Here is a 27,653-nt window from a genome sequence, read left to right on the forward strand (position 1 = left end):
AGTAAGGAGACAGATTAACTTGAAGCAGGTGAACTGAATAAACTTAATTAACAGAACAAAACGTGACTGGAGCAAAACAGAGACTCTTGAACACAAACTAGAAAAACATGAAGCAAAAGCATAACCAGATCCGAAAACCAAACTTGACAAAACATGAACAAGACGACAAAACAAAAGCATGACCAGGAAAATAAACAGAAACATGATTCAAAACTTGAACAGTGAAAAACATGAGGAACAACCCCGAAACCAAAGACCAAACAACTCTACATCATGACAAGCAGAGTGAATATCACCCTCTTGAAACAAGGTACTTTATTGGGAATTTGACCTTTTAACGCACGACAACCTTTCTCTTTTTGTGGAGCAACCCACAAAATGCTGAGTGTTACTTAATAAAAAAAATGTTGTTCCATTGTGCAGAATGTACAATTGAAAATGAAAAAAGCTTAATGCCCCTAGGCGGGGTGTATTGTAATATTTTGAACTTCATTTGTCACGTTTTGAAAAGGAAGGCCAAGGGAAAATGGTCTATTATGTGGAATATTCTTGCACAACCACAAATTACACCTGCCATCCGCTGGAGACAAAGATACAGTATATTAAAGAAAAACTAGTGGTTGATAAAATAATGTTTAATCAAAGGATCATAATGTGGTTCATAATAGGTCAAAATGTGGTTATGCAGCATATTTTGTAATTTCTTCTGAAGTACAGCTTTACAAATTAGTTGGGGCATGTTTCTATTCTTTTGATATTTGGTGCAAAGAGTATAAACTGCATCATTCTTAATAATACAAACATTTATCTCATTTTAGATACAGATTTGAAAAAAAGGGCATAACGATAGGAACATACAGGACAAGATTGTAGTCATACGTGTTTCTGTATCTGCAACATAGTTAAAAAAATACACAGGCACACAAAAGTCACCATGCTCATATACATACAGATACAACATCACAGAAATGCACTCTTTTAAGATTTGGAGGCATCTATGAGTCTTGACTTTAAATTGGGTCAACAGTGTGCTGAGCGCTGAACTCCTGGAAATCCTCTGGGATGGTATCTGCAGGAAACGTAAGTGCACAAAACATGAGGGGAGCTGAAAATAGTCTTTTTGAAGCAAGATCAGACAAAATACTTTCTCAGACACAGGTCAAAGAAAAAGGTATGTTGGAGCTGCTGAGCAGAGCATTGGTGTTGGCTATGAAGCTATTTAGAAAATGAAAAACCAAAAAGTTCAACTAAAGAAATGTAATGACTCAAAGCAATCTGCTGGGCTGCCTTAGATGCATACCAGCTGGTATTGTTAATTAAATTAAACTCTATTGTATTACTGTACATGGACATGTTTGCATTATAAAGTGCCTTGATATGATATTTATGTGCTTTTGTGTTGTATTAATAAATTGAATTGAATTATATCGGTTTATGGTATTCTGGGTTCCTACATATTTTCCAGTTCAAAACTCCATACCTTTCCAGACTCAAATTTTGAAATTCAAATTTTAAAACATTCTGCATATTTGTTAAAAAAAATACCTAGTTTGGTTTTATTATGTTATAGAAATGATAAAAAAACACAACGATCAAGTTAGCCTGATCAGTGGGGTGAAGGACTAATACCCTGTTTCCCTGGCATTTCTGTTTGTTTGCTTTGGTATTAGTACTAATTTAAAAAGAGCTTCTTCGAAATTGACTTTTAGGCATGTTAAATCCTGACCAGATTATTGTACTTTAAATAAAGATTCTTTTAGGCACCGCGTGATACCATTAATGCGTTTATTCTGTAAAAATAGCAGTTTGAAGGCTGCGTCTGGAATCTAAATCAGTTTATGAACCACTGATTTAGTGTAAAACCCTCTATCTCAGTGAGATTAGAGGCCAACAAAGTAGTGACTTAGTCCTTTTTTACTTTTGAATGAGTGTTAATTTACCTGTGATCTCTCAGTCAATAACTCACAATTTAAATCTACTTTAATTTGTAAAGTTAGTAAAAAAATAATAATAAAAAAGCTTATTTAAAAATTTTCCAGACTTTTTCAGAATGTATAGTAACCCTGGGTGTACTATTACATAAACTTACAGAAAACCTATAATGTATAAGTGTATGTATTTGTGTACCGTTGCATCGATATTTCAGATTGGACCAGATGATGTTTTCTTGTGAGAAACAGAACACGCCGAGTCGCCCTCCTCTCATGGTCGTGTCGATAGTCACACCTGAATCTGCAACCAGCTGAGTTCCTTCATAAAACCGCACTCTGAGCAAGAGAAAAGGATAAATGTTTTGACTGACACATGATAATGTTGGCTGTCCCATCAATATGAATGCTCAATATATATTTCTGTCCAGACAACCAATTACATGACTTTGCGTCTACAACTGTGATATCAAAAGAGCTTTATTATGTCAAAGGTATTCTTCTGTTTCTCACAGAAAAAAGTGAAATATAATAAAAGATTCTATCACAAAACCAGAAAATGTTCATCATACCTGATGTATCCGACTTGCGGACGGTGCTGCAAGTACCAGCGGTAGGAAACCTTATCCTTCCAACCGACGTTTCTTGGATCCTTCCACAGCAGACGCACCTGGTCGTTGGTGTCTCCTGTGTGCCACAGTGAGTTTCTCAAGTGTTCCCCAGGGCCAGATCTAGACTTTACAGCCTAAAACACAGTCATAATGATAACAGACATGAGAGCGGACACACAGACACACAACAAAAGTTGAAAAACTGTATGATGCCTCTGCTTTCACCTTAAGCTGGATGCCGGGTTCAGCCACAGCTCTGAAAGGGGTTGCCTGCCAGTAAGTCTGCTCAGTCTGCTTCCACATCACTACATAGAAGGACGACGAGTCCTGGTAGCCAAAGATGAAGCCGGCATAGTCATCATCAGTAACTGTGTTCACGTGAAAGGTCCCTTCAAAGTCGACTCCACTAAAAGCAGTGTACCCTGACATAAGAACATAATGAAATAAGATACTATTCATGTTCAGATGGGATTTTATCATTAACTTAGAAAGTATGTGCATCTTACCAACAGCAAGTCCGGGGTCACTGTTCATGGTCTGAACTATTTCCATTCCCTGTGTAGAAACAAGGCAGATATGATTATTAGTCACTATATCTTTATATATAGATATATCTATATATCTCTATATAGATATATATATTCTCAATTCAACCAAAAACAAACAAATCTGTCAGAGGGAAAAATATAGAAAAGCAAAAAAACTGGAACAACTTGGCCTTATTAGCTTGCAAACCCTAAAACTAATAATTTGTTGAAGGACCATTGGTCTCTGATTCAGCATTCATTTTTTATTTTTTTGGTTGGAGTCTGTCAGCATCACACATCATTGACTTGGCAATATTAGACAGTAGTTGACACTTGTTTGTGTTTCCTTTCAGAATTATGGTCAAAAGTTCAAGTTTGATGTCATCAGACCATAACAAATTCTGCCATAAACGTTTACAAAGAGTTTTGTGACAGACTTAAATGTTTTCTTTTCTTTGGAAGAAAGGGCATCTCTCTTTCAACCATATTTCTTAGTTCAGACATACAGAGAATGCACATGTTAAACATAATCAGTCCTAACCAAAAATTCATGCAGCTTTTAGTAAAAGAGAGAACATGAAGAAAGGAGATGTCCGTTCAACAAGCATTTGTTTTTGCAAATCCTTCACTACAAGACAGTTCCTTCCCCAACAGCATAATCTTATAATGCAATACCAATAAGGATGCTTTAATTTAGACCACGTTAAGAGTCTCCAAAGACAACAACCTCACCTGATTGAGGACAACCCAGTTGGGGTCAATCTGGGCATCTCCTTCAGGGTCTAGCACCACCGTCTGGTAGGCTCTGAAGTCTGTCAAGGTGACCTCTGCATTCTCAGGGCAGTTATCAATCCGGTCAATCACTTTGTCCTGGTCAAAGTCAGACTCGCAGATATCTCCAACACCATCATCTGATGAACATCAGCAGGGAGGGAAATTAAGTAAAAAAAACACAAACTGTTGCTTGACAATCCTCAAGATGAGTTTGTCTCTTAATTTCTTTCTTAAAGGAATTTTCTCATCAGGATGTTTGACTGGTATCAATTGCAGGGGTTCAATTAGACAGGAAGGATACAGTGACATGTTATTCAGCCACTTTAAGTTTATCACAGTTTATGACAATACAATAGTACAGTAATAGTAATAGTACAGAGCCCGGCAAGTGTCAGCGGGTAAAAAAAATCTAAGCCGGTGGAAATCTGTGCTCACGCTTTACTAAACTATGCTCTCGGTTTTGCAATCTGTGCGCACAAATTACTAAACATGTGCTCTCAGTTTCTGCAATCCGTCTGCATGGTTTGATAAATTGTGCGTTCAGTTTTGCAATCCATGCGCGCAGATTACTCAGTGACATCTGTCGAGAGTTTGGACGTGTTCGGACGCCTTAGTGTAACAAAAACAAAGTCATATTAGAATCTGTGAAGTGTGCTGATTAAAACATGGCAGTGCTTGAAGGGGGTTATTATGATGTGCAGTGTTGCACGCAGCCCAGAGTTTACCTTTGCATCTTTTAGTTGATGTAGCTGTTCTCACATAAAAACAAAAAAATATGTTCAGCACTTCCCAAAGTCTTTATTCTTGAGATTAGAACTGATAAAAAACATGCAATAAAAGCTAAGCTAATGTGTTAGGGCCAGATGGTGATTCAAACTAAATTCAAGAATATTGTTCGAATGCTAGAGAACATCTTCAAAGTTTCTGTCTGCATTGCACTTCTGAACTTTGCCATCAAAACATTGTTGACCCATTTAATTTTAAGACACTCAGCTCCTCTCGAAGACCACTTAACGAGACTAATGTCACAGCAACTTATGAAATTGGCAAATATTTGAGGTGCAAAAACTGTGCTCTTACTCCTGCTTAATCGCAGCTTAATATGCTCAAGGCTGCCAGCGCCTGATCTGTGTGGGTGTAAAACTGGAGCACAGAGGAAGGAACAAAAAATGGCAACCAGCTACATTTCAGGAAGGATAAGCATGTTAAACTTTTCTTGAACAGAAACACGGTTATTAGGATGCCATACCAATCTAAAGACTGCACTGATTTCACTGTGAACTGCATTATTTGTCATCTGCTGAGACTCACTGTTGTCATCAATCTGGTCAGGGTTAGGCACCAGCCTGCAGTTGTCTGGCCCTGGTGGTAAAATGTCTGGGATCCCATCATTGTCATCGTCATCGTCACATTCGTCTCCTAGCCCGTCTTTGTCAGAGTCCAGCTGGGAGCTGTTAATTACTAGTGGACAATTGTCCTTGGTATCCTGGTGACCATCACCATCGCTACAGGAGAAGTGACATGACATTAATAACAATAAAATAAAAACCTAATAGAAGCACATATTCTGACAGGGTTATTACCTGTCTTGGTTAGTGTCACATGAGTCTCCAACCAGGTCATTATCAATGTCAGACTGAAAGAGAAAGAAAAGGTTTTAATGCGACACATAACACACTACCTCTGTATCAAAAGGACCCCTGTTGCTGATGCAGTGCCTTGCAAAAGCAGAGCATACCCTTTAAACCTTTTTGCAATAAATGCACAAACTCATGTATTTTATTAAGATTTCATGTGATAGACCATTAGAAGTAGTGCATAACAGTGAAGTGGAAGGGAAAATGATACATTGTTTCACATGTTTAACATACTTTTACAACAAAAAATCTGCAAATTGTGGCATGTATTTGTATTCGGCCCCAGTGAGCCAATCTTGCGTACAGCTAACTGTAGAAAAAACACCTGCAGCATTCACAGCTGCAAGTCTTTTGGTCTATGTCTCCATCAGCTTTGCACATCTACTGTAGAGACTGAGGCGCTTATTCATTCTTATTTGCAGAATAGCTCAAGCCCAGTTAGACAGGATGGAGAACATCTGTAAAAGCTTCTGAATTGGATATCGGTCTGCATTCGACTAGGTCATTCTGACACATTTATTTAAGCTATGTCATTGTAGCTCAGACTGTGCTGCTGGAAGCTACAACTCCACTGCAGTCAAGTCCTTTTCAGCTTCTAACAGTTTTTTTTCAGTGATTACCCTGTCATTAGCTCCATCTATTTTCCCATCAACTCAGTCCTGTTAATACTGTTCATGGTGGGTTAAATGGTGTGCTCAAGCTGACGAGCAGTTTTAGATTACCTCCACAGATCATCACAGAAAACTGCATTTATACCGAGATTAAATGATACACAGGTTGCTTCCATTACTAACTGGGTGATTTCTGACAGCTTTTGGTAGAATTGGATTTCACAGTAATAGGTGCTCAGTACTACTGCACTAATGTAAAAATGTTGTAAGTCTTATATACACAATTAAGTAGTAATTTGTGTTGATATTCCACATAAAATACAAATAAAATACATTAAAGTGTGTGCTTGTAACAAGACAAAATATCCAATGCTTTTATATGAAATGACCTTCTACACTACAGGCATTTTGGATTTTATGTGAAGAATTAGTTGCCCTATGGGTCATATCCATCCGACTTTACTCAACCTGGTTTGGGTTTGGGATGTCAGGGCAGCTGTCACAAGCATCTCCAACTCCGTCTCCATCCCGGTCCAGCTGGTCTCTGTTCTGAACACGCTGGCAGTTGTCCAAGAAGTTCTTCAGACCTAATCACCCATCACACACAGTAAAATTCACATAATTTTACAGCCTGAAAAAAACACCTTCTCTGTCAAATAAATTTCACTAATAATATAATCCTTGTCATAAATATGTTAAAAGAAATGTTAATTAAATCATCTTTAGCACAAAGCTGCAATGATTTATGGATTGAATGGATTTCACTCATGCAGTTATAAGCATGTATTTGGGGGGAAAGCCATACTGGTAAGTCAAAGAGGAAAATTAACTGAAAAATGATTCACGTTATATATTGTCCAAATAGTTTATCTTGTTCTTTGTATGTTGACCACTTGGGGGCACTGGTGCACTTGCTGTAAAGTTTATGCAGTTTGTGGTCTGATAATATTTTTATTCATCGCAGGGAGGCAGCAGCTGCACCACAAACCTACAAAGGTCAAGCAGCTCAAACAGCAGTAGAGGAAGACAAGCTATCTTCTGTCCTGCAGGGGTTTTTGAGGTGTAATCATACCAGTGAATGATCAAAGTGTGTTTTTGCTCTTGGGTCAGTCTGCAATTGGATTTGACTTATTTTTTCCCCATTTGCAGTACTCTTCCGCCTCTGCTTGCTTATGAATCCCACATAGTACTCTCCAGTGACGCATTTAGACAACATTATTTGGAGAGATATGGAACAACCATATCTGCATGTTTTTGTCTTCATAAATTAATGTTAGAACATTTATGTGGGAACATGGAAGACGGAGCAGATTACATTAAGAGCCTTCAGTGATGTTAGTTATATAATGCAAGCGTATGTGTAAGTGATGTAATTTCTCTTCATACCGTCTCCATCCATGTCATCATCGCAGGCGTCTCCCTTGCCGTCTCCATCAGTGTCCCGCTGGTCAGGGTTGTTTACCATGCGGCAGTTGTCACAGGCATCGCCGTGGCTGTCTGTATCACTGTTCCTCTGGTCCACATTGGGTTTTAACCGGCAGTTGTCCTGAGACATACAGAGCACATGGAGGTCTCATTGACTTGAGCTCAACAGCAGTTGTTAAAAAAATTCTATTGTTCTAAATTCTCTCCAAAAAGTATTCCTACCCCTACCTGAATGGTTTTTACATTTTTCCGGGTTACAATCACAAATATCAATTATATTGTGTTGGGATTTTATGAGATAGACCAATAAAGTTTTCATTGGACTACAATAAAATAAAATAAAATGAGAAAAAGTGTGGTGTGTATTGTCATAAGTCAGTCAGTATATGTCTCTAACAGTTTTGCACTTCGAGACACCAAAATGTTTGCCCATTCTACTTTGCAAAATAGCTCAGTCCTGGTCAGGCTGGATGGATGGAGGGCGTCTATGAACAGATACTTTAAAGATTCAGAACTGGAATTAGGTCTGGAGTTTGACTTGGCCATTGTTGTTTAGGTTCTAATGTCTTACAGGTAAGAAATAATTTCTGGTACTGCCCTGTATTTAGCTTCATCCACATTCCTGTCAACTCTGACCAGCTTAACCATCCATGCTGGAGATAAGGCACTTCGTATTGCTGTGTTTCAACAATTGCTTTTTCTTGCTGCTCTTACAATGAGGTTCTTGGCTGCTTCGTGACTTAAGTTTGTCCTTCAGATAATAGGTTAACACCAAATTTAGTTTACAGGTATTTGAGTAAAGGGGGCATTAATGAATTGTAAAAAAAAATGCTGATGGTTGTTTAATGAGATGAATTACAGCAACATTTTGACTGACCTGCTCGTTTGGAATACCATCACCATCTGCATCATCGTCACAGGCATCTCCCTGACCATCCCTGTCAGCATCCTCTTGACCAGAGTTAGGAATGAAGATGCAATTATCCTGCAGAGACAAAACAGTTAAATAGTAGTATACGTTTCTTCCTGTTACTTGCAACAGACGTCCACTTCACAAACCTTTCTACAGTTTGTATCCTTGCACTTGAGTTTTTCATCTGGGTATCCATCAATGTCTGTGTCTTTCCCACACAGGTATCCGTTGCCTGCCCAGCCAATTCCACACTGACAAAGCAAATGAAACACCTTTCAGAAAGACCACCAAATATGCCAACAGGTCACACAGATTGAGAGTAAGAAAGTGGGCTTTTATCCTACCTGACAAGAAATAGACCCATCTCTTTCTCGAATGCACTCTGCATTGATGTCGCAGGGGTTGGTCAGGCTGTTTCCACAGCTGAGCTCCGGCTCACAGCCCTTCACCTGATCTCCTGTGAATCCTGATTTACAGCTGCCACAGTAATAGGAGCCCTGTGGAGAGAATCAGGGCAACTCTGAATGACTTCTAACAGAAGAGTAAATCAAAATGAGGAGAATCTCCAGCATGATCCAGAAGTATTGGTTGGAGTGTAGGCTTACAACAGAGTTGTGACAGACTGAGTTTGCAGTACAGCCACCATTGTCAGGTCCTTTGCATTCATCAATGTCATCGCAGACCTGAATTGGGTAGAATAAATTGAATGAGTCTGAAATTAATTATAGTGTTTGGTCTTGTGACAGATTCTACAAAATGCATTGTTTCAGTTATGAATGCGTCTAAAAATGCTCAGGAAAAAGTATTCCCCTATGTTGAGTCAGCAAATAACAAATTACAGAGTTAATATTCAAAACAGAACTTCATAAATATTTGAGCTCCAGATTTATATTATAATATGGCTACATATATCAGTTCGATTAAAAATGGCGTAACTTGTGTGTTAGGGTTTGATTTCTGACAATACTGGCCTTACTCTAACAAGTGTAACACCAAATGCAAGTGCCGCTGCATACATTAATCGGATAGAAGTCAGTCTTTAAAATGACAAATGGCTAATCAAAAACGAATTATTTAGTGTTATAAAGATATAAATTGTTTTAACTGACGTCATATGAAATTACAGAAAGTTTGCATATCTTTGTTTGCAACATTTTCCACATGCCCTTGCAGTGACCATACATCTTTTTAAGAGGTCTAACCTTAATGCCTCTATAATAAGGAATTACAAGCCTATATCTAACCAAACAATTTTAGCAAAGGTTATTGAAATAGCAGTTTATAAACAATTGTACTCCTTTATAATAAAAAACAACCTCTTTAATGCCTTTGTTCAGGTTTTTGACCACATTGCAATACTGAAACTACATGGTATAGTGTGATACCACTGTTTGTGGTATTGGCTTTAAATGACTCATGCCTTGACAGAAAAGCATAACAAACTTCTGCCTTGGCTTTAATGGATGTGAGTGCCTGGTTTGACTCAGCTGATATCATTCTTATGAACAATTTCAAAAGTGGGTAAGATTGTCTGGTACTGTCCTAAACTGGTTTAGAGACCACTTTGTGTTTTTTGCTCATTTCATTTAAAAGAAAAAAAACAAAGATCACATAAGGGGTCCCTCAAGGCTCCATTCTCAGGTCACTTTTATTCTAGATATACATGGGCCTCCTAGGTATGGAGAACTATAACTTTTCTCTCAGGATCTATGTTGATGACCTACAGCTTTATATTTTAGTATAATCACTTCAACATAGTCCATTACAGTCACTGAATCTATGTGTTAAAAATATCTATGGGTCAGACTTTTTTTTCATCTCAATGCAGGAAAGACAAAATAATTCTTTTCGGACCCAAAAGGTTTCTCCTTAGGTTTTGTGCAGTTCATTTTAATTCTAAACAGTGATCGCTGGTTTTACACGCAGTTGTATTTAATATCTTTACAATATAATAATTAAGCAACTAAAACATTTTAAATGTCATTACTTATAAAGTTTGCAGAATAATAGCAATAACTGGCACAAAGCTGCAAATCGTCTCTTTAGTCTACATCTTTGTAGTCTAAGAAAAATGTCACAGAGAGATATGTAATAACTCTATCTGTCTTTAGTGATAGAACACCATACCTACTATTTAATTTTACAGTCGTACTGCATTCTGTTTCTAAATCCAAATGTAAAATTCTGACCGGATATTTCATCATCACTGTGATCATTTTTTCCATCTTTGGTAGCTGCATCCATAAAACTGTTCAGTGAGGTACAGTAGTAGTTAGACTTTAAAATATGATCATTATACTCTGTTCAGTTTATTTTTTGGAAAAAACTGATTACCTGAAAATGTAAGGTCCCTCAACATGGGCGAGGTCCTCCATAAAAAAATTAATTATGTCTATCAATTACTGTTGTGTGATGGTTGTTGTAGCCTCCATGTTTGAAAAGCAAAGCCAATGAAAAGTGCCCCAAACCTTGAATTTGTCTTAAGGGCAGTACCGGGTGATACTATTAAAACAATTCAGAAAAACAATCATAGTAGCAATAACAGTACTTCAACTATCAATGCATTACTATGAGTTTCGGATTGTTAACCAGAAAATGTTCTTTATTATAGAAATGATAAAGCTGTTGTTTGTCTGTCTTATTTATTAAGTCATCGTCAGACAGCTGACTGTAATGTAGTTCTTTCTAAAGGTTTCCATACTGAGAAAGAGGGGTGTATTGAGATGGCATGAGATCCTGTGATATTAAAATGTCACAATATTTATCATCTAAGTGAAATCTACCTTGCAAGTGCTAGTTACTGACATCATGACATTGTCTGTTAAATAAGCGTGAGCTATTAATATGAGTATGATGTGTATCTGAGTGCTATAGAAAGGGCTTTAACCCTGTACATAACCTATGTTTGAGACTCATATTTTGAACGAACAAAGGAAGTAGTTTTTGTCCTGTTGTCTTGACAGAGTAAAGACTTCTCTTCAGGTCGGCTGACAGCACTCAGTTACAAAGGCTTACAACACTTTAATATTGTTTATCTGGCAACATTTCAAGAACACATCAAGAAACAGTGACAGACAAGAGATGAATGAGTCGTAAACTCTGTGCTGTGCTGTCACTGGGTAAGAGTTGACTGCTAATGTTAAAGCTGACAACTGTTTTAGAATTTCATGTCAGTGTTAAACTTATCAAAACAGTTGAACACAAATCTTTTTCACAATTTGCTTTAGCCTTGAAAGCATTTGAATATTTATTGTTCAAAATCTAAAATACTTAGACTAATCAAACCTGCAATGGATAATTCTACAATGCACCGAAATTCTTAAAAACACAGCTCAGCTCAACTTTTAACTGATTTGCAATAACAAAAACCTGAGCATTTTCAATGATTTTAGATTTCAAGACATCATTCACAAAGTTTATGAAGTATAACAACCAAAATAAATACATGTAAATATTACACAGAGCTCTAAAGCACAGTAACTTAGGAAACCTATTTCAAGTTTTCAATTTTCCATTTTGCTTTGCTTTTAAGCACACTCCTTTTCTTAAAACATAGTGGTTGTTAATTTAGGTAGTCCCTCCATGTTTAATCCATACCTGTTTATTGGTTTGAGCAAACACAATGCCCACGCCCTCCACAGGCAGGCCGATGTAACCCAGTGGGCAGGCGTCGCAGCGGAAGCCAGGAGCGGTGTTAACGCACTTTACTCCAGGGAAGCAGGGGTTAAACTGGCACTGCAGAAAAGGAGGACATGAAGTCTGCTGTAGCAGCAGAAATGTGTGTGTTCCTCACAGGGCTTCTCTCTAAACGTTTCTGGACCCAATGACCTGTTTGCTAATGAAAGGGAAAAAAAGAGGCTGAGGGGGCCAGCCCTCAGAAACAGGGAAACACATACACATTCTTCTACTCATGTTCAGAAGATTTCAGAACTTCCATCTTTTTCCAGTACTTTTACCTCTAAGCCATGTTAGGGACCTTGAAGTCTCATCAGACCTTATGTGTCATGTTGATGTTCCTCTAAACAGTTTCTGTTTCTACCTCCCTTTAAGAGTACCTTAATATGTCCAAAAAAATACATTTACTTATATATATATATATATGTGTGTGTTTTGGGACTACAGCCATGGTTGCAACTTGAAAGGCCATTACAGACATTTCTGGAACTTTCCAAATAAAATGCATTAACCTACTTCCGGCACAGCCAGGAAACGGGGTAACTGCGGACTTCATGTGACGTCACTGTCCAAATAAAAGCACCGCTCTTGCTACATCCTGTCTCTTCCATCTGGACCCCGCTGCGGAGCTGGCAGGAGAGACAGCGTGCTAATGTCTCTTTCCTGGCAAACAGACATAACTCTTCAACTGGATCCAAGGGTGTGATCATCAATCATATGCACTAAGTTAAGTACGGATGAATTACTGTTCGTGTATCCGGTATTCATTCATAAAAAGGGGTAAATTAAGGTACAAGCGTTGCTTGACTTTCTCAAGCCCAGTGAAGCAGTTTCTGAAAGGAGGACAACAGGAGCCGCATCTCCGTGGTTACGGCAGCCACTCCCCACAGCTGAGGAGGTTAGCTGTAGCTAACCTTTTGTTGACCCTGGACAGCTTTTCCTCAGCATGGTTCAGAGGTTAGGTTTGGGCAGAGAGAAGTGATTTAGGATGAAAGGATCTAAACGTTTTTCATTTTATGAAGTTTTTTTTTTTGTGAAACTCTGCTATCTTAGTGCTAGCAGGCTATCTGCAGCACACGTGCTCACTTTTGCGTTCTGTGTTTGTGTTTTGAAAGTTAAGAAAAACTTTATTTAAAGGGTGATTTTAAACACAGAAAATATATCATAACGCGCTGTCCGCACTTATGCATTTTAACCCTTTTATTAACGGTATTTTATCAGCTTCTTTTGTTAGCTTTAACTGCTAACAGCTAAGAACACTTGCTTGCCTGCTAAAGAATATTTACCAAGAAAGGTTGTTAGTTTCAATCTAGTAAATAATAGTTACCTAACATTATTTTACTAAACTTGATAACCACCATTAAGCCCCATTAAGTAAACACCATTAAGCCCCATTTCTCCAAAAAGATTTGGCTCATTTCCAAAATATTTCCTTAAATATTTTACTATTTCCTTAATAATATTTCTTTAAATATTATTTTTATAAATAAAGGCAGCTAATGAGACACCGTTGAGAATTAGTCATCCAGAAGGTTGGTTTTATTCAGCAGGTCATTCTTTTAAACATTCTTTTATTAAAATATTTTATCTAATCTTGCATTGTGAATGGTTGTCTAAAGGTGAACTGATTATTGCCTAAGTCAGTTCCAAGATGAACTTAACTTCATTTCCAGATTCTTCAAGATAATTCTTGGTTCTCAAACATAAACATTGCATGGTAATGTTGCATCACTTTTTCGGTCATGGTTTCAACCATCTTTAATCCAGTTGTTTATATTGTACATAGCCCATTAGTCTTCTTTATTCTTTAATTCTGCTTGGTAGTTAGTTGGATTGTTTTAGCAAGGAGAAGAGTTTGTTGATTGAAATATGTTTGATCTTGAGTTGACTTATTTTTGTTAATAAATTCTTGTATTTTAAGAAATTGTGTGAATTCATTCCATGTGTGTGCGGAGTTTTGCTGTTCAATAACGTCAGAGCTTGGCTCACCCTTTTCAATTTTGTCCTAATACCATCGCCTTATTTGGCTGGTATTCACAGGACAACCATTAACAGACCGAAATATAATTTGATAAAATATTAAAGTATTAATATTAAATATTAAATAATATATTCAGATTCATAGTCACAACATATTTATATATATATATTTGTTTTTATTTTTTTATTTTTATTTATTTATTTAATTTATTTTTATAATATACTGGTACCAGAAAGACTATTAAGGTGTTTGCTTTGATATATGGATGACCCTTTAAGTGGATTAAGCACTAACTCTTTACTCTTTACTATTTTAAGGTGATTTTTTTGTTTACGTGCATCAGTAATAGATATAAAGACCTACAAAAATGATAATAGTGAAGGAACCAGAATGTAATCAACAAGCATGAGCCAGTATAAGATTCTCAGAATCCAAACTGATCATAAGGTAGGTCATCTTGTCAGTTTCACCCTCAGTTTCAAGTATCCTGCATTCAGAGGTAAGTAAAGCATCTGCAGCATCTAGCATTGTACTATCATTAGGTCACTGTGTAATATCTGAGCCACAGTTTGTTCCAGTTTTGTAGCAGTGGTGCACAACTGCACATATGCTGTATACATTAAGAGTTGTGGTGCTAATACAGCAGAATTCTTTGTCATGTCCAAAATATTTGTGGCAGCCTATATATAGTATACTGTATATGGTATAGTGTTAAATGCTTGGTAAGTGATGCCTCAGCATCATATTCCTATGTCATTATGTCTTTCTACACCATTGAAATGAAAGGCAGATAGACAATAGTGTGACAAGGGGTGTAATAATACTTTGTTTCACAAAATTATGGTACTTAGATGGAAATCTAAACAACAATGTGTAACATGATCACAACAGAAAAGCAATGGCTGCTAAAATATGTCACTTTAATAAATTTACCCAATATTTATTGTTATTTCAATTTATTTAAATATATTAACTTATTTTAATAAATTCAAGTGCAATGTAAAAGAGTAAAAAAAGGGTGCAGCATCGCATCCGTCTCTAGTCCATATATTCAGAAAAAGTCTTGCGATTTTGATACCTTGACACCGGTGGCTGGCCCTTTCCTTGTTCAACAGCTTCTTAACCTTATTCTGCTGGGCAAAACTAAAGCCCCTTTCCAAAGGGGAAGAGGCACAGACAAACAATTTTGGTCAACTTTACCTCATCAACATCATCACAGTTAAAGCCATCTCCAGTGTATCCATCTGGACAGGGTGCACACTCAATGCCGTTTTCTGTCTCTATACACATATCATTCCGGAAACAGACACCCGGAGCACATCTCGGCTTCACCACCTCTGTTCCACCCAGACCTTGAAATAACATTCAAAACAAACAGTGGTATCACACTATATCTGTTGTTGATAACTGAAACTGATTGGAAATGTTCTTACCGCAAGCCTGACATTCTGAAATAGTGTTTCGAAGAAAAGTTGTTTCCTTCACCTGAAAGATATTGCCAGATTAGAAGGTCAGCTGCAGGTATTCAGGGATGAAGAAGACTTGTAGGGACTGTTTGAAATAAGTTACCTGCTGAATGAGCACATCTTTCAGCTCATTTATCACCTTTGTTAACTCCAGCATTTGACTTGACAGCTGCTTTGTATTGACCCCTATGAGAAAGAGACTGTTATTTTGCTTAACTGGAACAACAATTGGAGATATGCTCATCAGCTGAATCCTGGATGTTGTATTTATTACCAAGAATCTTGCCAAGGGAATTATTTAGCACCTCTTCATGGGCAATTACTACAGAAATAGATTCTTACCTAAAGTTTGAACTGAATCCCTTTGCTGAAAATGACAGTCTTGTAATGATGCAACATTCTCAAACGAGTCCCCAACCACGAGTTTCAGTTCGTCTAAGCTCTCCTGTTAGAGCAAAATAAAAGGTTTTGATTTCTGTTTTTGTCTTTAATCTTGTTTGAGAGAGAACGTTTATGGTGTGTAGTTATGGTAAGTGACAGGTCACCTGCTCCCTGGCTTGCATTGTCTTTAGCTCCACCATACCGTACCCCGCTGGCAAACCCTGGAAGGCAGCAGGAAGATCCCGGACCGTCTCTACCAGCCTGCAGTCCAGATGTAGCTCCACCCCACCTGGCCCCTGCTGCTGCAGCCCCTTCAGGTGGAACAACAGCCGGTGCTGCTGGCCGTCCGCCAGCACCAAGTTGTTGAAGCTAATGGAGCTCATTCTTTTGTCAGTCCGCATGTAACGTAACACAGCTTTGAGAAGTAACAACAGAGTAAGAGACAGAAAAAAGAGGAGAAAATATGAGATAATTTACTTTCATACAACAGCAGTAAGATGCCAACATGTTGCACAATTTACTTTTTTTCCCTCTTTGTTTATGCTACAAATGATCAAAATATGCTGTCAATAGACACATAGGCTAAAGCAACACATTTTGCTAAAGATGGATGGATGGATAGATAGATAGATGGAAATGTAATTATTAGCTCAGAACCCATTTAGATGAAGCAGGTTTATTTATTTAAACACAAATAAAATATGACAAAATAAGATTCATGGCTAAACAACATTGGCTCATGCCTAAATGAGGTCTACTTTTAACCTTAAGCATAAGGCTAAAATTGCCTGTACCAGGTTTTCTTTCTGGTCTTTGATTCAGATTTTTAAAGTATTCTGAAGTTTGTTTCTCACAATTTAAAGAAAAAAATATTTTTTTATGTGTATATTATACTACGCTGAGCAGCAGTTCCTTATATTAGGGTAAGAAATAAAGAAAGTGTGGGGTCTTGAGAGCCCCTTGACAAACCAAATTAAATAACAAATAATAGTGGCAAAACTGTTGTTTTGCTATAAATGTTGCAAGAGGTGATTGTGTTGACGGTGTTTGTTTTGCATTTACCCACTTTCTTATTGGCTCAGTGGTTAATCAAACAGTATTCAATTGATAGTTGTGGTTACAAGTCTTTTTTACTGTTGTAATATCTGGGTCAACAGATACAAGTTTGGAAACTATTGAATTAGAAGTCTAACAATTTAAATTATTTATAAAAAAATATTGATTGGCGCAGCTTTACAATGTAAGCTCCTGTTTCTTACCTCGGTTGAGCTTCCCCATGACAGTGAACTCAAAATACTTGCTGTTGTCTCTTGGGTTGAACAGGCCAAACACAGTGGTTCCAGTCTTTGGCTGCATCTTGAAGGTGGTTAAGATGAAAGCCTCGTTCACCCCTTGTTCAGCCAAACCTCCTTGCAGCAGGTCTGGCAAGCAGTCAGGCGAGGTGAGCAGATCATAGATTGCTGACAGAGAAAGAGAAATGAAGTAAGGAAGAAGTAGATGATGAGGTATGAATATTTGCAACCTGCAGCCACATTCAGCTGTAAACACTTTTTGAGTCGACAAGAATTTGAGGAAAATGACACGGTGTTTGTTGCTTTCTGAGCTTTCTGTGGTTTCTGACCTGGCAGGATCAAAGAAACCACATAAAGATAGGGCTTAAAGCAAATCCAGCTGTTCACTCAAATCATTTTCTTTTTTTAACTATCTAATGGCGGGTCTTTAATAAAACTTCCTGGGTCTAGAATGTTTCTTTAATGCACAGACAGAGGCATAGCAGAATTTGGAAAACAATGCAGACAAAGAATAAAATATTGAAACGTATGTTTCCGGTTAGAGTTTCCTTTTAATAAAGTAACTTGGGAGCTGTGTAGACCACAGAAGGATGGGCACTGAATCCTTAGTCCACCATCTGCACACATCATGAATCCACAAGTACCATAAAGATGTCAACAAGGGCATCCGTTGTGTGGGGGCAAAATTACTCCCAAATGGTCTCAGAGTCTGGCCAATATTTTACCGACTCTCTTGGATGAAAACTCTCTTCTCTCTTTTTCTTTCACGCATATATTTCTAATCCATGGTACAGATATCTATGCCACAAAACAGCACTAAGTTGCTGAATGTATGATTTTGATAACCTTTTAGGAAAAATCAGTTACTTCTGTATATGAAAATCTAGTGAAAAAGCTGTTTATGGTAGAATCAAACCAGGCTAACAAAATAAAATAACAAAGAAACATTAATGTATGCAATTGGCCTTTAGTGAAACTCTACACTATAAACATCTACACGCATCATGCACAGAATTGTGTTGTTCATGAGTCTTCCAGACAGAAGGCACTGGAGGGTCAGTGGTATCGTTTACAAGACACGCCAAGAAAGTACCTCATTTCTCCCCCACCGATTAACCTCAGATTTCAAGCTCCATAAAACAACATTAGTTCAAAGCTATAAAGCAATCCAGTCATGTTCTTCCCTTAGAGGTGGCACATAAATCAGGCATGGTTAGTTTACTATTAAGAAAGCAAATAGAAAAAAAAGTTCAGTTTACTGCTTGCCTAATTCTTCGCATTTGAGCTCGTACTCGTACTCGTCGTCTTCCGCTTTATCCGGGACCGGGTCGCGGTGGCAGCAGACTCAGCAGAGATGCCCAGACGTCCCTCTCCCCAGACACCTCCTCCAGCTCCTCCAGGTGGAGCCCAAGGCGTTCCCAGGCCAGCCGAGAGACATAGTCCCTCCAGCATGTCCTGGGCTGTCCCCTGGGCCTCGTCCCGGTGGGACGTGCCTGGAACATCTCCCGAGGAAGGCGTCCAGGAGGCATCCGGTATAGATGCCCGAGCCACCTCAACTGGCTCCTCTTGATGTGGAGGAGAGGCGGCTCTACTCCGAGCCCCTCCCGGATGGCCGAGCTCCTCACCCTATCTCTAAGGGAGTGCCCGGCCACCCTACGGAGGAAGCTCATTTCTGCCGCTGGTATCCGGGATCTCGTTCTTTCGGTCATGACCCAAAGTTCATGGCCATAGGTGAGGGTAGGAACGTAGACCGACCGGTAAATCGAGAGCTTCGCTTTTCAGCTCAGCTCTCTCTTCACCACAACGGACTGGCACAGCGCCCCCATTACTGTGGTAGCCGCATCGATCCGTCTGTCGATCTCCCGCTCCATTCTTCCCTCACTCGTGAACAAGACCCCAAGATACTTAAACTCCTCCACTTGAGGCAATAACTCCCCTCCAACCTGAAGAGGACAAGCCACCCTTTTCCGGTCGAGAACCATGGCGTCGGACTTGGAGGAGCTGATCTTCATCCCAGCTGCTTCACACTCGGCTGCGAACCGCCACAGCGCATGCTGTAGGTCTTGGCTAGAGGGGGCCAGCAGAACCATGTCATCTGCAAAAAGGAGAGACGAAATCCTCTGGTCCCCAAACCAGACCCCTCCGTCCCATGACTGCGTCTAGAAATCCTGTCCATAAAAGTTATGAACAGGACCGGTGACAAAGGGCAGCCCTGCTGGAGTCCAACATGCACCGGGAACAGGTCCAACTTAGTGCCGACAATGCGAACCAAACTCCTGCTCCGCTTGTACAGAGACCGGATGGCCCCTAATAAAGGGCCTCCGATTCCATACTCCTGGAGCACCCCCCACAGGGCATCACGAGGGATACAGTCGGATGCTTTCTCCAGGTCCACAAAACACATGTGGACCGGTTGGGCAAACTCCAATGAACCCTCGAGTACCCTGTAGAGGGTGTAGAGCTGGTCCAGTGTTTCAGGGCCGGGACTATTTGAGCTTTTGAATTAAATAAATTTGTATTGTTTCTATTCTTTTTTTTTTCTTAAAATGATGTCACACTGTAACTGTAATGACTGAAATAAATCACACTTTTCATAAACTGTGCGACATCTTGTTAGGCAATTACCAGCCTGGCCAATGAAAATGGACTGTAATGTATTTCGTGATATAAAACTCTAGGCTGTCTTTTGCACTTTTTTGCTCGAAAGTGTCAGAGTTAAGTCACTTTTGTGAAAATTTGTGGGAAATACACATTCACTTACTTACAGGGTCCAGCCAAGAGACTTTAATGCATTAACTTTTGCCTTATATTAATATTTTAGCATGCAGGGTCTACATCTGCATCTTTCTGGGTGAGGTCATCCAACAAACTAGAACTGAAATGTCAGATCTCATTACATTCACTGAATGTTTTGAATAGAATATGCATGAAAATAGATCAAATAAAAAAATTATTTTAACTTAGGTCTGTAAAGAAAAATCAAGTTTGTTTCCTTATTCCTCCTGGTAATACATATACTAGTTACATTTTTACTAATTTGTAGCTTTTTTATTGAGAGCTGCCACCCTAGTATATTAAAAATTGACATTTTAAAATAGATATCATTAAGCTCACCACTGATGTTCTAAAGGATGAATATGGTCATAATTGATTTTACCTATGTATATGTTTATAACAACTCTGTGATGTTAACTTTTCAGAATAAAACTGACGGCAGTAACTTATTGCTGAAGTTTTGTTTTCATGGTAGCTAGAAATCACTAATAGTTATGTTATACCTACAGCACACCTCACTACTGTCTTACAGCTCTCATACATGTCCTGTGCCACTCTAACATACTTCTTTGCTACTCCGTACAATACCACAGCTCTTCTCTCTGCACCCTGTCATATGCTTTCTGCAGATCTACAAAAACACAATGCAACCCCCTTTGACCTCTGTATTTCTCTATCAACATCCTCAAGGCAAATATTGCATCTGCAGTACTTTGTCTTGGCATCAGTGAGAACCATACTGCTTCTCACCGATGCTTACTTCTGATGTCTTTCTGACCTACTCTTTACCATAGCATAATTGTATGACTCATCAACTTTATTCCTCTGTAGTTGCCACAACTTAGATTATCTCCCTTTCTCTTAAGGATTGATGTTGATTGAATGCTTCGAGTAGGGTTGTGTGTGGAGCTTGCGCTGTGTGGATGTGTTTTCATTAGCTTTTCGAGGGTGGAGCTCATGTGTCGGGGTGTGCCCCTGTGGGGAAGGAATTCATGGCATTTGAGTTTGTGTGCATGTGCTCGATATCTGTGTCCTGGTTGGGGGTGGCCCTGTGGCGGGATTCATGTTGGGGTTCATGGAGGGTGGTGGGCTCATGGGGTTGAGATCGGAATTCATTGGGGGGTTAGGACTGTTTCATTTTGGTACGGTTTTGGTTGGCAGGCTCGTTTGGACCAGCTAGACCCCTATTTTGTAAGTAGTCCCCTCTCAGGATAGGGATGGAGGTCGTTGTGGGCTGGGGTCTGGGCCGCTCGTGTTCGGGCGGTGCCTGCACTAGTCTGGGTTGGTGCTGGGGCGGTGTGCCTGTCTCCACCCTGGAAGGAAGGGGACCACATCCTGGGTCCAGGAGTTGGTTGCCCCTGTGGGGTATTGGTTACCTGGACCTGGTAGTATAGAGTATGTATGGGGAGTGAGTGTACGACGTTCATTGTTATGTGTCTTTACGTCGGGTGTGTGGGTGTTTTTATGTGTATGTGGGTGTGTTTTTATGTGTACGCATGAGGGTGGGATTGTGTCATTGTGTGTGCCTGTTTTTGTCTCAGGTTGGGTCTTGGGCTGCTCCCTCTCCTGAATCAGTTTAGGACCCCACCAAATGTAGGGCTTATTTCCTCCGGGCCACACTCCCTGCCAGTGGCTGCTGTCTCTGCCCGCTGGTGTATTGGTGGTTCTCGACGTCTGGGGCTGGGCCCACTGGCTGCTTGCCGGGGCCTGGGCCCCCTGGCTCTGTCGGGCCTTTGCTTGGGGAGTGATGTGCCCCAGGGTCTCATGTCTCTGCATCCATGGGTGAATCCGCTCCGGCTTATATGGCTGCTGGTGGGGTCTGTGACTTCTGCACTGTGGCTGAGTGGTTCTCCTGGGGCTCTCCTCTGCTCTTCTCTCGGGGAGGTGTTGCTCTCAGGGGGCCTTTGGATGTCTGTGGCTCAAATCTCCTCCATGTCTGTCTCGGGTCAGGAGGCAGGTCTGTGGCTCCTCACACTCGCTATTGCATATTTCTATGGAGAAACCTTATATACACAAGAGTGCTCACACTTACATCCACAGGTGTTTGGATTCAGGTGTTAACAAATACACAGATGTTAAATATTAAGCCACAGTTATCACTAAATACATCTTGCATTCATTATTACCGTGCACTTTTCAGTAAGATTGCTGTTATCTTATAAATATCAAGCAGAGCATTATAGCGTTAGCCATAAAGCTCCACTTATGAAAATTAACCTGTTGGGCTTCTTCTTGGCACTCAGACAGTGCTCTGCTAGACAGGACACAGTAAAGAAAATTGATACCAGCACACTTTTCCTTAATTCCTTAGGCATATTCTCAAGATCTCACTGAACAGTTTAGCCAAACAATTTTACTGCCTGACCCATCTAGACACTTCCTACCTCCACAGGTACATTATATCATCAGGACCAAGTGCCTTTCGACTCTTCATCCTTTTCAATGGCTTCCTTACTTCATCCTTACTGATCTTTGCCACTTTCTGATCCACAATGGTTGATTCTTCTACTATCTCATTTTCCTTATTCATCAGCTTTTGTCTGATGTGCTCCTTCCATCTTCCTACCACACTCCCAACAAAAAATTCAATTGGCTTGTGGGGTAAAGGCAAAAGAAATTGAATCTCAGTTTCTAAAAATATTCTAGTTTGGACAGCGTAAAGTACAGGGCTAACTTCCTTTAGCAGTTAGCTGTGCTACAGTGCTAATGCTAGCTTGTAAGTGAACAGGAACAAGTGGAGATCTAGTTTATCTTTATTATTCTATAATGGTTGTACTATGAATTAAATTTAAAAGATTTCTGCTCAGGGCTCATTTTATGGTAAAAATACAATGTTCTTTGCTGCTGGTTGTCTACAGTTACTGGTTAGTTGCTGTATTCTTTAGATACCAAGAGGGAGAGGATTTGTGTTGAGGGTGTTTTTTTTTAGCAGCAGCAGGTGAGCCCTACTTCCCAATCAAAAAGGTTTACTACAAACAACCTGAAGTCAATTAAACAACAGCCAGGGGGCATATTACCACCCTGTCCTAATTTTTGATTCAGTGTCATTATTGTGAGCTGTAAATAAAGTAAAATACATTATTTTGTCATGGCACCAAATAAAACTACAAAGAAATACTTTATCTGCATGAAAGGCTCATTTTGCATTACATTGTTTAATTTTGCTTTGCAAAAACAATATTGCAGACAAACCCATCGATGGGTCAACCTTGGCAGAGATTCTTTGTACCTCCAGTGGTAAGACTAAATATCAGAATTCACTGATCTCAGCAATTAGCAAAGCCATCGCCCCAATCATTCTTAGAAAAAATCAAACTGGATTAATAGTTTCTAATTGGTAGCAATCAGTGAATTCCAGTCAGGCAAATCGCAATTTGCAAGGGAAATGATAGTTGATTAATTTCGACCCGTTGTATATATAACAGCAGGCACTGAGGGATGGTAGGGATTAATGAGTGCTTGAAAGGTGTGCCATCAATCACCTGGTGTGATTAGTGTAAAGCTAATAAAAGTAAACATTTCACCATCAGCCAGTTTTTATCTGTGTGTGACTTTGGTGAAATATGTGTGTTTGATTGTAAGTGTGTGCCAAAGACACAGAGAGAGAGAGTGAAGGTTAAAAAAATGATCATCCCTGATTATTCCCATGTGTTCAACCAAGCCGGGAATTCATTTAAATAAACTCAAGCCAGAAAGCTGAAACTCCTGAAAGCTGAACTAATCAAACAGTTCCGGCTCGCAGGATTTCTATAGGATGGCTTTAAAACTATCATCTGCCTTCATTCATTTTCCACCTCCTGTCAGAAACACAAAGAATTATTCGACTACCTCATCTCCTCAACAGCTGACAGGAATATTTAGGATTTTTCTCACACTTCTGTGAGTGTCACTCAGAACATTTAATCCTTTATGTTCTCCGGGTGTGCAAATGATATTCGCTTTCACAGTGCCTGCTTCACCATTATGCCATTAAATCTAACAAACATGCTGTGAAACAGTGAGTGGTGGAGCCTTTAAATCTTCTCCGACATATTAGGGAAAAAGAAGGATTGCATAATAACTGTTAATGTAAAAACTTCCAAAGAAAACGGGATAGTTTTATTTGTTTCTTTGTGCTAAAACCTAGACTAAAAAGATAAAAGAATGCTTTCCAAAAGCAAGCACTAGCCCTAGCTATTTAAATTGTTATTGACTATACCAATACAACACATATAAAAAAGATTTAATGGTAACACTCACCCAAAGCCTGGGCCTCTGCATGTAAACACAGGTTTAATAGCAGCTGCACGATCAGAATGACAGATGTCCACAAAATCATTTTGGACTCAGATCTGGAGTTTCTCTGTAAAGGCTTATATTTCACTGGATCCCTTTTTAAACTAAAAGAAAGCCAAGCTTGACATGTCCAATCAGTTTTAAACTGTTGACTGTTTTTGTGTGTGTCTGATTTGTGAAAAAGAGACAGGGGTATCATAGGAGTGTTGCTTTTAAACCTTCCAAAGACTGCCCCATGCAAAGAGGGAGTGACCAGGGAAAACTCTTCACATTGGCTTCTAACGGCAGCTTCTGATTCCTAAAGTCTATTTACAATTCCCCCGATCATGACCAGCTCCTAATTTACAGGTTCTCAGATTAAAATGCTAAAAGTCAAACTTAACTGAGCAAAGGGTATTTTTAGAATTGTGGGGTCATGCTCAAGGGGATTTTTCTGAAAATGTGATTTCTGCATTCAGACGATGTGAATAACTGGGAAATTCTTTCACTTCCCTTCGAGGGGTTCAGATGGAACACCTTTTCCAAATGCCCTAGATTTCCTCTTACATCATTGGGTTGTTGTAGGAAATGAGAGCTCTAGAGCTCACGCCTTCACAAGCAGTGTTAACCAGCTTCGGACAGGTGGCTGACTCAGAAGGCGGCCAGGTCATCAGCATGTCTGGCTCCACATTTGGGAAAGATGATGACACAAAAGTCTTACTAACAGGCGTTTTGCATTCTCTTCGTGACCTTTTCATTTCACTTTTAAGCCATACCTGTCTAAGTGGGTAGGTTGCTGCTTTTAAGCCCCAGAAAGACAAAATCTTTTTTAGAAAATATTTGAAATCTTCATTCTTGAAAGTCTTCTGGGTCTCCACATGGTTTTACAAATAAACATATACACAAGTGTCTATAGCAACAAACAGCAGCAAATGACTCATAGTTTCCATACATGTAGAGTTTATTTTGCGTCTGACTTTCTGTTGTTGTACACCGAAATGGACTCCATCCTGGATACTCAGATTGATTTTCAAAATGATCCTTTAAAGCAGGCCCCCGCAGACCCCCATGCATGGCCGGCATCTGCAGCCAAGATCTCAACAAACCACATTAGTTTTCTGGAGAAGCAGGGCTGACTTACATCATGGTGGATGAGGTCAGACAGTGAACAGTGCAGCTGGCGATGAGATAAAACCAGACCTCAAATGTGTCTGACAACATCCCTTGACTATTTTTATTCGTGATACTGATCTGGCCAAATCCTGAGACTAACACAATCTGAACTTTTCCTCTTGTACTGTACAGTTGTAAATCACATTGAAGAGAGTGGTAGGAATGAAACTCAAAGAGTCAAGATAAGTCAAGTCAAGTGCCTTGTTATTTTCAGCAACAAGGCACTCAAAGCGCTGTACATGAGTAAAAACATTACAATGATACAGAAAATCAAACACAGAAAAACAAATCAAATGACATTAATAATCCTTGGGAGTTTACTGTAAAGAGCTGGCTCTAATCCAATCTTTCCAATAAAGGTAATTAGTTCATTAAGTCCTCTGCGGTAAGGAATTCATCCTGTGCTAGAAGAAAGGTCCAAACTTTCAAATACTAATAATCTTTGGCTTTCACTGGTATGAAATAGTTGTAATACAATCCTTCTAAGAAATCTAAAAATCTATGGTCATTGGTGTAAAAACAGCTTTAGTCCAAATGTTCAAATACTAATAATATTTGGCTTTCACTGGTAATCCTTCTGAGAAATCTGAAAATCTATGAAAAGTAATGAAATCACACATTTAGGTAAAGTGAGATAGGAGGAAAAAAAAAATCATATTTCAGACTCTATTCCGGTAAGAATAGAGTCTGAAATAGTACAAAAAACCTCAGCAGGGGTAAGCGACACACACATAAGTAAAGATTCAGCAAGGGTACGGTGGAATCTTGAGGGTGCGAATATATATAAGTCTGAGTGTGTTTGCAGGAATTAGACTGTCAACATTGATAGAAGCGCCATTGTCCTTGAGAAGAGAGGTGGAAGTTTTATCAATCAGCCGCATAGTCCTATCAGCACACAGCTGGTACGGGAGTGCTGTGGAAGAGCGCCGTGTTTGTATAACATCCAGGAGATATTTTGTCGATAGCCAGTTAGCAGAAGTTCCCAAGACCACATTGGGGCACCAGATTTAGAAAAACAATAAATGTTGTGGTTCAGGCAGTTGTGAATTTCCTACTACCTTAAGTGTGTTACTGGTATGTCTCAATTGCGAATCCAAATAGCCAAATTTCTGGTACTTTCCGCAGATCTGGAGCGTACAACTTCTCCAAGATTATATCCTTTAACCTCTGAGTCCAACCGCTGCCAGGCTGCGATTTTGTTCAAGAATCGTGTCCAGCTTGCGATTCTGCTCTCTTAACATTTCAGTCTGATAATCCATATCCAAACCAAGAATGATTTTTTTTAAGGCAATGAACTTTTTGTTCTTCCCAGAAAAGTCTGACAATTAACAGCTCTTTGGTAAAGATCAAAAGAACTGTTAAAAAATTAATCAAAGTATTCAACCCTCTAAAGTCTTAAATACAAATAATTGTCAAAATAATTATGATGTTGAACTATTTTTTAGCAAAATGTTTTTTTTAAACACCTGGTTTTCTTTTTTTTATTGAGAAAAAATATTATACTCAACACATTCAAACTCCTCCTGACAAGTAGGTCTTTTGTACAATGACTTTCATTAGAAGTCTTGTGTTTGCAGAATGAACCCAAACTTTTACAGCAACTGCTGGAAGAGATCATGAGTAAGCCTTTCTCTTTTGCTAAGTCCTCTGGTGCTCATTATGCTGTGGGATTCATAGTGCCACAAGCTGTTGTCTGTCTTACCTGACAAGGTTAAGTAACAGCAGTCCAATAGCATATGAGAAGGCTCTGACACCAGATCTGACCCCAACATCTCATTAAATCGTCTAAATCAAAATCTCATCTCAGTCCAAAGATGGGACTGGCACCAAACCTAAAATTGTAGCATTAAACAGCCGATTTCTTTTTTTATATTTGTGTAGTTCTGAACCTAAGGCAATGGATTCATGAAATGACCCACATCCTGTACCATATTTAGTCTGTAAACTCTTGAGCCAAATTGGCATTTCATGGTGGATGAAACACTTGAATTTCCTTGAATCATCTAACACAGAGTAGAGGGCATGAATATAAATTAGCCATCAAATGTTTTGCACCTCAAAGTTGAATTTTATTCTAAGAAAAAGCAGAACAGTGTTTTTTTTCTAATAAAATGAGATGGTCTTATAGAACTGATGGCTTAAATCTCATGTCCTTTTAGGCATTTCTGTGACCTGAATTTAATGTTACCTGCACAACTTTCTTTGGAAAATAACAGGAAATCGATTGCAC

At 39.1% G+C, this 27,653-nt stretch overlaps 1 protein-coding gene across 1 annotated transcript; it reads right to left on the reverse strand.

Annotated features, from left to right (window-relative positions):
- Positions 1-286: 286 nt before the first annotated feature.
- On the reverse strand, positions 287-24,460 carry thbs4b (thrombospondin 4b). Its single transcript, XM_047373643.1, has 22 exons — positions 24,236-24,460; positions 17,189-17,389; positions 16,094-16,344; positions 15,891-15,993; positions 15,652-15,734; positions 15,516-15,567; positions 15,283-15,434; positions 12,024-12,161; positions 9,032-9,109; positions 8,771-8,923; positions 8,573-8,677; positions 8,391-8,498; positions 7,475-7,634; positions 6,557-6,675; positions 5,424-5,476; positions 5,152-5,345; positions 3,799-3,977; positions 3,046-3,094; positions 2,765-2,961; positions 2,501-2,673; positions 2,128-2,267; positions 287-1,069 (listed from the first exon to the last, which is right to left on the reverse strand). Exons 1-22 carry the CDS (start codon positions 24,312-24,314, stop codon positions 1,011-1,013), a joined length of 2,826 nt encoding a protein of 941 aa, XP_047229599.1. The 5' UTR covers positions 24,315-24,460; the 3' UTR covers positions 287-1,010.
- Between the last annotated feature and the right edge of the window lie 3,193 nt (positions 24,461-27,653).

The sequence above is a fragment of the Girardinichthys multiradiatus genome, chromosome 8 (assembly GCF_021462225.1).
Source record: "Girardinichthys multiradiatus isolate DD_20200921_A chromosome 8, DD_fGirMul_XY1, whole genome shotgun sequence".
NCBI classification, from domain to species: Eukaryota; Metazoa; Chordata; class Actinopteri; order Cyprinodontiformes; family Goodeidae; genus Girardinichthys; species Girardinichthys multiradiatus.